At 35.5% G+C, this 13,153-nt stretch overlaps 1 protein-coding gene across 1 annotated transcript in view; it reads right to left on the bottom strand.

Moving 5' to 3' along the window:
* The window catches only part of LOC143235144 (RNA binding protein fox-1 homolog 1-like), a 73,922-nt gene extending 67,019 nt beyond the window's left edge, over positions 1-6,903 (bottom strand). The window contains exon 1 of the mRNA XM_076473009.1: positions 5,878-6,903. Within this exon, the coding sequence (XP_076329124.1) occupies positions 5,878-6,042 (165 nt within the window). The 5' untranslated portion in view covers positions 6,043-6,903. The remainder of the gene's footprint in view (positions 1-5,877) is intronic.
* Positions 6,904-13,153: the final 6,250 nt, after the last annotated feature.

Here is a 13,153-nt window from a genome sequence, read left to right on the forward strand (position 1 = left end):
GTGTACCAAATCACGAAACAACATCTGTTCTCCTCCCCGGGTTCTCGAAGCAAGGTAATAGATGCCAACTGCTTTTTTTCCCACGAGTATTTGCCACACGATAAGGAAACTTATATACTTCTGCTATACTGCTCCAACACGAAATATGAACATAAATAACGGTGTATGCCATAATTTTATTTCACAAAATTGAAATTGATTCTTACTTACTATGATTAATAAGGCATATAGCTGTTAATAAACATCATTTGATGGATAAAACCTGTCAGAGAATCATGGCTGTTATTAAACATTTGATGATAAAACCTGTTCTGACACACATCATCTCTCTCTTAGGCAGCATAGTTCATTTCTCATACAGAGCACAGAGTCTGTCTCAGGCAATATAGTTCACTTTTTATAAACTAAGTTTCAACGTCGACCGCCTTACTTGGATCGATATCTGTGATCTGCACACGAGAAACGCTGGTTTAGACTACTGCCGACTATGGAGCTGGAAATTAAACTTAATGGGCTACGAAGACACAACCCTGTCTATATACAAGGTTGACTCCTATTCCTTGTTGCACGTTATAGAAGTATGGAAAGGTCTGTCTCTTCAGGTTCTTGTACGGGTAGAGTGATAAACACTTTACACCTAACAACCAATGAATATACAGGGGCTATCTGTGCTGTAACCATCACGGGTATCAAAATCTGGTTTTTAACATGATAAGCTCCTTCGGACGTTTCAGGAGGGTGGAGTGGGTGAATAAAACATAGATGTCTTAGTACTTATATACTTTACTGTATGAATATCAATGTTCCACGTGCGTTTTGTTTTTTATACATTATCACTCCAATGTTCCCAAGTAGCAGTCTTTTTTAAACACAATACATTAAAAATGATTATACAAAGAACCCATTTAATATTATCATGAATTCAGTAGTAAGGTAACAGTAGTAAGTTGTATAAAGAACGTTTCATACAATCGTTTGTCTCTCTTTAGAAACGACAAATCTGAAATATTGTTTGTACAAGCGTCTAATTTTTCATAGGTAATAATAGTCAAATCAAAAAATGGGTCTGCAGTTTATGCGCTTTTATCACATTTGTTTAGGCTTACTAAAATACCAACTATTTATATTTCGGATGAAAATAACCCTTGATTTTATGTCAAACAACAGTTCGTCAGACAAATACAACACTACAAGAAACACTATAACACTGAATTATAGCACTAAATCCTACATCAGTAGACCATAACAATACCCTGGAATACTAGACCAATTCAACACAGCTCTGAATCCCATAAATGAATCTTACAACAAAGGAGGTTTTAACACAATGCTTCAATGGTTGAGATAATTAAATTCTTGTACAAAATCCTAAAAGGTGTTATCGCATGAATAACTCTTTATAATTTTTTAAAAAATTGCAACCTAAATATAACTGATGAAAAAATTACACCACACCAACGGAATATAGTTGACACCGTTAACAGTTGTTCGTTGATTTTATACTAGGCCATTACTGGGTATAGCAGATATAACGTAACGTGGGCCGGTTGACATTATTATAAATTCTAATTCGGAGGTTCTAGTCAAGAAATATTAGAAAATTCAACCCTCTTTAACATAAAGTAAGGAAAATCACCAGGACATAAATATTTTTATTTTAATTAAATAATTATGGTTTGCGTGCGAAATGAAAAGTAAAAGAATTGTAAAATCGACCTTTAAGTTATTGTAAAAATGTCCGTCGACGGAATGGTTAGACTCGCCAGCAATGCTTTTGTTGGTTTAACTTGTTTTAAGTCTGTTTGTTTACGTTAATATATTTTATTTTGCACAAAAACTAGTTTTCAATTTTATTTTATTTATATCGTGCTCTTGATCTTTTAAAACCAAAATCAACAGTTTTACCCAGACCCAAAAAACAAAAAGGTTACATGTAGTTCATTAAAATCTGTTGTTTTAAAGTAGTTATTTATTGTATTTGTATGGAAGATAGACGACTGTTGAATGACGACGAAACCAACGATAAAATCATCTCTTACCGAATATTTTAAGAGTAGAGAGAGGTGGGACATATACAGTAAATCTTCACATATGTAGGCCATGTTATACATACTGTACGACTCACGAAAGTTAAACGATATTCTTCTACAATTAACTTATCTTTAATCTAGGCTTAAAGCATGCTAAGCCTAAGGCCAGTGGTTCTTAACCTGGGTTCAATCGAACCCCAGGAATTCAGTGAGTCAGTCTCAGGGGTTCGGCGCAGATCAAGACACACAAACTGTGTGTGTGTCCGTTTCGTTCACCCCACTCGTATGATTCGTGACGTCATGCTACACTTGGCCATCATTGGCTGCAGCTAATCACGTCACATCACTTGGCCTTAATATCTGTGCTACAGGGAACGTTGTGCGCTTAGCAGTCGACTTGTGACTGTAGTAATTCTGCGTAATTTGTGATTTTTTTCCTAATATTTCAATCCCTTTATACCAACTATGTCGAGCAAAAACAGAAAGTGGTTGGACGAATACGTACAATATGGATTCACGTGTATAACGGAACATGATGGGAGTCAGCGTCCTCAATGCATGATTTTCAATTCCTAGTTGAGCAATTCTAGTCTAGCACCGGCAAAATTAAGAGAACACTCCTTAAAGCTGCATGGAGATGGAAAATACAAGAACACAACGCTTGCTGAATTCAAGATAAAGAGAGCCAGGCTCGATAAAAAGGTTACTTTGCCTGTTCTCGGCAAACTGATCCTCACAGTATTGTACGAAGTTGCGTACTTGATCGCAAAGCAGGGCAAACCACTCACCATTGGTGAAGCACTTGTAAAACCAGCTGCTTTGAAGATGGCGAATATCACGCTGGGAAAAGCTGCTGAAAATAAGTTATCCCAAATTCCTCTTTCAAATGACACTATCAGCAGCAGAATAGATGACAGGAGCGATGACATCTTGGCTCAAGTAGTTGCAGATCTGATTTCAAGCCCAGCAAAATTCAGCCTTTAACTCGACGAGACCACTGACGTTTCCAATCTAAGCCAGCTTGTTGTATTCGTGTGTTATGTGAAGAATGACGAGATAAAAGAAGATTTTTTATTTTGTAAGCCTCTTACAACAACAACTAAGGTAGCTGACGTGAAGAAGCTTGTGGATGACTTCTTCAGAGACAACGATCTTTCATGGGATATGGTTTCTGGAGTTTGTTCGGACAGAGCTCCAGTCATGCTGGGACGAAACTCTGGTTTTGGTGCGCTGGTGAAAGCCGATGCACCACACATCATTGTAACGCACTGTGTTCTGCACAGGCATGCGTTGGCAACAAAAACCTAGCCTTCAAAACTGGCAGAAGTATTAAAAATTGTAGTGGAATGTGTGAACTTTGTGCGAAATAGTACCTTGAAGCACCGCATCTTCAAAGAGCTGTGTAATGAAATGGGCTCTGAATTCGAGGTACTTCTGTACCATTCTAACGTTCGGTGGTTATCCTGGGGAAAGGTGATGAATCGTGTTTTTGCTATGCGTGTGGAATTAGCCCTGTTTTTGCGAGAGCACCAACATTGCCATGCAGATTGCTTCAAAAAATCTGAATTCACTGTCATTTTGGCGTATATGTCCGACATCTTCAATGCTCTCAATCATCTCAATCAACAGATGCAGGGCGGTGGAGTCAACATCATCGAAGCGGAAGAAAACCTGAAGGCTTTTCAAAAAAAGCTACCGTTATGGAAACGACGAACAGAGAATGATAACTTCATAAACTTTCCCCTGCTGGACGACTGTGTAAGTAAGATCGAAGATGTGTCTGAAATCGGAGACATTTCTGTACTCGGGGAATTGAAGCAAGCAATTGCCATGCACTTAGATGAGCTCGCAAAGTCTCTCGACAGATACTTCCTCACCAGAGAGTCATATCCAGCATGGGTGAGGCAGCCGTTCACGTTTAGTGTTGCGACAGCAGATGCCAATGATGAATACGTCGACGAAATCATTGAACTTCAGCAGAGCCAGGTTCAACATCAACTTTTCAGAACAATAACGCTCTCAACGTTTTGGTGTCACCAAATCGTAGCGTACCCTCTTATTGCTGATAAAGCCCTTGAGATACTCGTACCGTTTGTTACAACGTATCTTTGCGAGCAATCCTTTTCGAGGATGGTAGACATAAAAACAAAGAAAAGGAACAGACTTTGTTGCGAAAATGATATGAGAGTGGCAGTTGTCAAGGTGAAGCTGCGCATTTTTTAACTTGTCTCTGAAAGGCAACAGCAAAAGTTACATTGATTTGCAGTATTCATTGAGTTGTGTTTTTGTTTTTGTGTGAAATTCATGTTTTGTTGGTTTTGTTCTTTGAACACAGTGATATTGTGTGCAACTGATGCATGGTTCATTTTGTGCACTAATAAAATATCTACTTATGTTTTAAATTTGAAAAAAAACATATTTTATTTTTCCAATTACGGAGGGTTCAGTGAATGCAAGTACGAAACTTCCGGGGTTCAGTACCTCCAACAAGGTTAAGAATCACTGCACTAGATGTTTCCAGTCTACATATCTACCAACATGTTGATGTATTAGACATTCAACATCCTGGATGTTTCCACTGTGTACGTCGACACTACTCGTTTCTTCCCCCGTCATTTTTATCGTTGACTGAAGTGAGAATATCATCATTATTTCTACGAGCCTCAACAGGGGAAGTCATGAAAACAACGCATACGCACCATAAAATACAAAGTTGCGAATTTAATACAAATTCCCTTAAGAGTAATTCTCGAAGAATTCAGCAGATTTGTATAGCGTTCACAATTCTTTGTTGTAAGTGAAATACGTGTAGCTAGCTAGATAAAGAAATGTATACCGAGAAACTTCAGGTTGCAAACTTTTTAACAGCACACGATCTCGTTGATCCAGTGTTGTATTTGGTTTTCCGGGGTTCAGTACCTCCAACAAGGTTAAGAACTACTGCCTTAGGCTTAATGCACACGAAATGATAATTTTCTACCCCGCCTTTTAATAAAAAACTGTTATTACAATTATTTTAATCATACCCAATGCTTATTTCCGTATATGGAGCGTTCGAATTCGTCTTATTTTCTTATTCTGAATTATACCTTTCCCACTTTGTTAATTAACTTTTTTCGCTTTAAAATAAGTTTAAAAATTCTTAGATGTATGTTCAGTCTTAAAATATTTACCGATATTTAAAGTTATCCAACTATTAAAAACAAAAAAACAATAACTAGTCTACATATGAAAAGCTTTCACGATGTAATTTTTTTATCAGAGGCATTGGAACCGGGATTTCGCTATTTCATTTCTATAGCAACTTTATATTATTAGACTACTATTCTACAGGGTGGCCCGTAAGTCCCTACCCATCTATATGTTATTATAAACAACGTTATATAATACTAATGATGAGTTGAAGGCAGCTGTTATCGCGGCATTTAGAACAATAACCCCTGCTATGTTGAGGAAAATGTCTCACAGAACATGGCGTCACATAATATTATGCCGCGAGAATGAGGGACAGCACACAGATACACTGAATACATAAGATATATGGATGGGTAGGGACTTACGGACCACCCTGTAGATGGCATGCCCTCATAACCCTCTATACTGAGTTGCCTCTAGCACTACGGGAGCTATTTTTATCAACTTATACTTTCAGTCTCTAATTATAAAGTCTACATATCTAGCCAACAACCCCACTTTGTTTCTGCTTCTTACTCTACTGGACATAAATATTTATACACTTCCGATCGAATGTAATAACATTCTACGGTCAAACGCAGTACACTGGCGTGTGTGTGAACTGGTCATAAGATTTTAATAATAACAGTATAAATAATATCATATGACCTACCTTGTCTGTGTCTTCTGGGTCACATGAATCAGCAGTGTTGCCGTTAATGTGATTTTGTGTTTCGGCGTTTTCATTGATGGAAGATACGTTAGGGTTTCCCGAACTGCTTGTCTTCTCCTTCCCATGGGTTTGTTCGATTCCACCATTTGCTACCTTCTTCGTCATGTTGCAAAAGAAATCTACTTACGTCCAGCCAACTACAAGAAACACTGAAATTCTAAAAGGTCTGATGTAATACTCAGCAGAGGTTCGTGTGTATATAAATATATATATATATTTCTTTTTAGTTGCACGTAACTAAAAGGCTTACTTTGGATACGAAGATATGTTACTCTGTGAGAGTTGATATCGCGTCTAAACCTTCGTTTTAACTTGAACAGTTTCGAATTATCCGAATAAACCACATCACTTAAATCACGAACACAAATCTAGCAGAATAATATTTATTCCTTTGTTGATATGATATTGCAAATGCCATAAAACAAAATCTAGTTCTGTCTCTCACAGTTTATTTTCTATTTCCACTTGCAGGAACTACAAGACGTTCACATTGCTTACGTATGCACAGGGATATATTAGCCTATATTAAACGGTTTGTAACACCTACTCGTTAAGCAAGTCCCGGATGCAAGAGCGTGGACAGAATAAAACGAGAGTACAAACCGAGATGCCGGGAAGAGAATGGGTCTCGTCTATCTGACGCGTATTGTATTAAATAAAAAGAGGTTGAAATCATTCACTTTGTCGAACTGTAAGTACTGATTTAAATGTCAGTTCATTTTGAGTTTTAAAGACACAATATGAATTGAAAAAATAATACTATTTTGATTTACATAAATAAAATATTGCGGTTTTTGTTCGTGCAAATTTGACGTTATTAGCATGATATTCCAGGTGGACTTAGCTTAATATTTGTATGCAATGACATTCTGCCATCAATTTACATAGCCAAGAATTCCCAACTATTACTGTTAGCCTGTCAAAAACAGTATAAATTTCAGTATAAAACGTTACTGTTAGGACTAATTCATAATTCCATCATAATTTAAGTTCGTATTATTATATTATTTCAAATAAATTGGAAAATAAAGATCGGACAAAGGAATTCTTAAACGTAAATTATCTATTAAAAAACGTAAGTTAATGATGAAATCAAATAAGTCACCTAGTAATATAATTTAGTACCATATTAACGCTTAATTAAAAAGTAATGTGCATCAGAAGTGACGGTGGCTATCATTTATTTCCAGAAGCAAAGTAAACACGATCTTTAATTAGTTTGTTCCTCATTCGTTATTTCTTGTATAAGTAACTATTTTTCTTTTGGTTTTATTGTTATATATATCTTTTTCTATGATTAATTGTTTTATGACAATTATTTTTGAACTATTTCGTTGAAAGTGAACACATGTCTTGTTCTTCAGAAGAGAAAAATTAAAACAAACAAAATAATAATAAATAATGTGTTATTAATTTCTACGAATAAAGTTAATTTGTAAATACGTTAAATAAAGTTAATAATGGCTACAATTAACTTGCTCGATCTAATACACACCATAAAAAATTGTTTTCATAAAATTTGATAAATATTCATATGTAGCGTCTAGGCTACTTCACTTATGTTACAGTCCAATTCAAAACTACATTTTATCATCGCCACCAATATTATACAATCGATTTTACATTTTTTGATATTACTACAGCTTTCTACGACTCCATCGAGAAGTAGTTTTTTATTATTACAAATTTTACACTCGTATTAAGGATTAATTTTGTTTTGTTTTGCTCGTACTATCATGGCACCAACTTTTCTACTGACGTATTAAAAGCCACTTTTTACAACAACAAGCTTTCTACAGTTTTCTTTAGTGTTATTTCTATAATTTGTTTCCCTACAGTTCTACGTAATATATTATACGTTTAAATATCTTATACCCTCTGTAACAAAATTTGATTTCTTACTACGGCCGTAGTCAGCCGCTTAAATATAGTGAGGGCGAGGCATACATATTTCGAAACATTATGACTAAAACATGTTATTGCCGAAATAATTCAAGCCAATTTGAGAGATTATGAAATCAGAAAATACACCACCATCATCTATAAATATGATAACACTGCAGCTTTCACAATTAGATGACCATCTCGACCAATCAGTGCGTTACCGTAAGACTCGAAAGTTTGATGTAGCCACTGCTTTAAAAATCAAAATATATACACACAAAGACAATAAATTTTTAAATGTTTTTGCAAGTATATTTGTACAATTTTTTACAATTATTAGTAATATTATTTTCTCATTGTCGATTTATGCAAAGTTTATTTGTTTATTATACGTACAAAATAATTGTTCATAAAAAAAGAAATTATCCAAATAAAATGTACAACTTTTAAACGGTATTTAGAAAACTACTGCTTTAATATATTCGATGAACGTGAATCAGTTATAATCAATCCCAGTCGCACCAAACATGCTCGCCCTTTCAACCGTAGGGGCGTTATTATGTGACGGTCAATCCCATTATTCGTTGGTAAAAGAGTAACCCAACAGCTGGCGGTGGGTGGTGATGACTAGCTGCCTTCCCTCTAGTCTTATGCTGCTAAATTAGAGACAACTAGCGCAGATAGTCCTCGAGTAGCTTTGCGCGAAATTCAGAAAACAACAAAACAAACAAACAGTTATAATCATTTTTAATACTAGTCCGAAGACGTTCTACCTTCTAACTAAAAGGATTGACCCCAATAAGAGCCATTCTTGTCCTTAAAATCCAGTGAACTACGAAGTACTGAGAAATGAAACCGCAGGTGGTGCTTTTAGCAACCCTGTTTAAGGTCTACTTCACAACGGGTCAACAGTAAGATTTGTGAAATATGTTTGTCGGTTTTGGATGTATATCGTTGATATTGTTTCGATTTCTCCAAAAAGTTATTCATTTACACTCAAATGAACTCGATGTTAACATATAGCACGCGCCGCCACACTATTTTCCATATGTGTGTAATAATAATCAATATGACGTTACGAATGTGGACCAAAACCGAGAAACTGTAATATGTAATATTTATTTATATTGTGGTATCATATGTTCTCCGAGATACATAAATTTGTGGCACATAATTTTCATACTTTTTGTTTTTCCAAACTGGCCAGCAGATATAACTAAATATGGTAAATACGACCCCTCTCCACTGAAATTCAGCATGGTAGGGCATAAGTTGCGATGACACTAACGACAAATATTCTAGCGATAACGTAGGGTCGACATCACTGATTTTAATATCTCACATCACATCCTGGCTTGTGCTTCCCTATAGTTATGTTTCTATGGTTACAGAAATAATTAACTTTATGATTTCATATACGTGTTTCTTCCTCAGATATTCAGTTAATAACACCTGATAAGGTCTTTTCGTACCTTGTACATGTTAGACTTAGCTGTATGTATCCAGTAATTGAGTAGAACGATAAAAAGCAATTGTGGAAACGATTCATTTATATACAATGTCATTGTCAGGTACTTTCTTCGTGAGTAGTAAAGTTTATGTGTATATTAGTAAGTTAAAGTATATGGGCGTGTTGGGCTAAATATTCTTCCATAACATTTGTTTGTGATTTGTTGACGATAAATTAAACGATAAAAGTACATCACGCACTGTTTGTTTTAAAATAATATATTCACAAGAAATTATGTACAAACATTCTTTACTGTATCATAGTTGTATTTTAAACAGTATATAGTTCTCTTTATAGTTGTTAAAGGTTCACTTAGGCTAATTCGATTGCTTTTAAATTATGTTGACAAGCCGAATTATTATTTTTTCTTTATTTTCATCAAATTAGCATTGACGTATAGTTCATTTACGCTGTCGTTGAGTTACAACAGTTGTATTCTTAACTTCCGACACACGCCTGCTTTTTTGTATTTAGGCCAACTTATAATAAACGTGTTTTTCGCATATAGGTCTACTTCCAAATAATCGTTGGTTTTTGCCAAAGTACACACTAGTAGGTTCGATTGCTTTAGAACACCAATTGACAAAGCAGATTATTTTCATAGAGTTAAAAAAACTATTAATCTCACTTTAACTTCACTCCTACGACGGTTAACTTTACGTTTTATAACCTTTCTCTGACTGAAGCTTTCCTGTTTTGATTTATTTTGAATTTCGCGCAAAGCTACACAAGGGCTATCTGCACTAGCCGTCCCTAATTTAATAGGGAAGGCAGCTACTCATCACTACCAACCGCCAACTCTTAGGCTACTTTTTTACCAACGAAGTGGGATTGACTACACATTATAACACCCAAATGGCTGAAAGGGCAAGCATGTTTGGTGTGATGGGGACTCGAACTCACAACCCTCAAATTACGAGTCGAGTGCCTTAACCACTTACTTAGCCATGCCGAGCCCTGAAGCTTTCTTTCACTCGGCGTTACTTTTGGCTTTTTGGTCTCTCGTCTGGTCGCTGTTTGTTTTTTCTCTCTCTCTTTTTAAATATCTTTCACTGAGGCGAGGTGTTCTAGAAATCTCCGTAGCCTCGACATCAATAATTTACAAACACCACCTTTCTTATCATTAAAAAAAGAAGCATACAAAAAACTAAACAAACATGAAACATTAACTCACCAAAAATTAATCTTCTACGACAAACAGTAGTTTTTATCTGACATTGTAGGTCCCTAAACTTATTGTGGAGTGAATGGACACTTTGTTCATGTTTAAATAAAAGACTGCCAATGGGATATCTGTGCTATACCAAGTGCAGGTATCAAAATCCCATTTTTAGCATTATTAACCTTCAGAATTACCGAGTCAATAAGCCTAAAGGTATCGAAACTTCATTTTTGGCGTGTAAGCTCTCAAGCTTACTACTGAACAATTGGGGGGGAGGTATTGTAAAGAACATTTAGCACTTATTTTATTGAAAGAAACAATTCAGTGCAATATGTTAAACAATGACAATAATGCAGAAATACGGAAATATAAATTCCCTGTTATTTTTCTTATGACATGGTCTCGGAAATGATCATAGAGCATGTGAAACTGAACATAATTTTACTGCTATAATACTCTATAAGCTATGTTAACATATAGGAACGGTGTAGTAACATTTTTTATCAATTGTGCAATGGCTAAGACGTAAGAATGTGTCACAATCTTCTCTAACCATTGTCACTACCAGTGGTTGGAACAGACTTGGTCTCTCTTAGCTGTAATTAATCTAGACCAAAACGTATTCTCCTGTATGTGTGTATCACATAAAATCCAATATCACTAAAGATTTTGAACACCGTTGTTGATATATTACTTTCCTTAGTATAGCACAAGCTTCATGATTCTTCGACAACATTAAAGACCCTTTCACTTCGATAATTTCATAAGAGCTACAAAACACGCTTAAAACTGTCTCCTTGCTATCAAAAAGTAAGTTTGCTTTCATCATTCCAGACCAAAAAGTCAGAATAATTTTTCTGCCATCTACCCCTATCATTCATCCAAATGACTTCTGTTTTTTGTCAGACAATTCAAGTATTGTGCACTTAAACAACACCCTTATAGGTTAAATGGCCAGATCGAAATCTCTATAGTTCAAGCCTGATCGTTAATGAGAAAAAGATGTCATTCAGCTCCATCTGAAGTAGCTACTCCCAACTAGCTGAAAGTCTGACGTATATTTGGTCTACACTCTATACACTAATCACTTGGCGGGATGCTCACAATCATTCATTGAAAATAACATTCTTGTTTTGTTTCAGTGCAAAGCTGGACAATGGGGTGTATGAGTTATGCCTCTGCAAAGACATGCCAACATTTCTACTAAGTGTGCTGTTCCTTATGACACATCTGTCTTCAGATAGACATGGGGTATCAAGAAACTCGTTTATGTTAATAATATGATCTTAAAAAAGATCAGTACAGATTCTGTGCGCCAAAATTGTTTACTTTTTTATAGTTGTCAGAAAAACTTGTTTATAACCTAAACTTCAACACGTTGCAGTGTCTCACAAAACATTCAGTTGTTTGCTCGTGTGTAGCTAAAATCAAGATTGATTGATTGATTTAGTGTTTTATGGCACAAAGCAGCGAGGCTATCTGCGCCAGACATTCGGTAAAAAATGTAAAAAATAAATAAATAAATGTAGTAATAGACATAAATGGAAATGAAGGTAAAACAAAAAAGTATAAAACCAATGTTGACACCTAGTCTACAATGTTAAGATAGAAGGCAGAGTATAAGAAGTTGTAAGGTATTTACTCTAGCAAAAAGGTAATGATCATAACCCGCCAGGAAGACTAACAGGTAAGTTCAAGAATCACCATCAATCACCCGAAGTTGGCCTTTCCAGTCCTGGTTCCGGGTTATGTGTCATAGCAGCTATTATCAAAATGTAAAATAATAAAAGTTTTAAAAGACACTCCGCAAAATCGTAATAATGAGTTAGCCAAATGTCCAGTAAAAAGATAAAAGTCAAGTAAATGGAGTAAAATTTGTAAAAGTAATTGAAGATAAAAGCAAAACGGCAATTAAAACAGAAAATGGCGTAAAAACCAATGTTGACATCCAGTCAACAAAGTTGTAAAGAACTACCTGTAGCAGAATGGTAATGATCATAACCCGCCAGGAAGACTAACAGGTAAGTATAAAAACCACCGTCAGTCACCTGAAGTTGGTCTTTCCAGTCCTGGTTTCGGGTTATGAGTCAATATGGCCAGTACTAAAAAAGTTAAGTAGTAAAAGTGTGAAATGATATGCAGCAAAAGTATAATAACAACTCGCCAGGACGACTAACGGGTAGTTCAAACAGTAGCGTTGGTCACCTGAAGTTGGCCTTTCCAGTCCTGGTGCCGAGTTATTTAATGTTCTGGCCATTGTCCAATGTCAAATTGAAGGAGAGAAATTAAAACTGTAAAAAAGGAACCACAATTAAAAAGGTGTAATAAATAAATATGCAACACTTAAATGAGATTAAAAAGATTAATGGCCATTAAAAAATTAAAAACATTATCAAGGTGGACAGAGTCACCATCACCAATAACTCTGTCCAATGTTACAGACTGACCCTGGGAAAAAATATGTTTAAAATATTGCCGTCGTTGAGAATTGTAACGATGGCAAGAAAGTAAAACGTGGCTGACAGTGATTTGAGTGTTACACAAACTACACATTGGTGCATCAGTTCCAGATAAAAGAAAATGATGAGTTAAAAAACTGTGACCAATGCGTAGCCTAGTGAGAATAACTTCCTCCTTCCGAACTTTACGGAAGCTAGATG

Source organism: Tachypleus tridentatus, chromosome 12, assembly GCF_004210375.1.
Source record: "Tachypleus tridentatus isolate NWPU-2018 chromosome 12, ASM421037v1, whole genome shotgun sequence".
In the NCBI taxonomy this organism is placed as follows: Eukaryota; Metazoa; Arthropoda; class Merostomata; order Xiphosura; family Limulidae; genus Tachypleus; species Tachypleus tridentatus.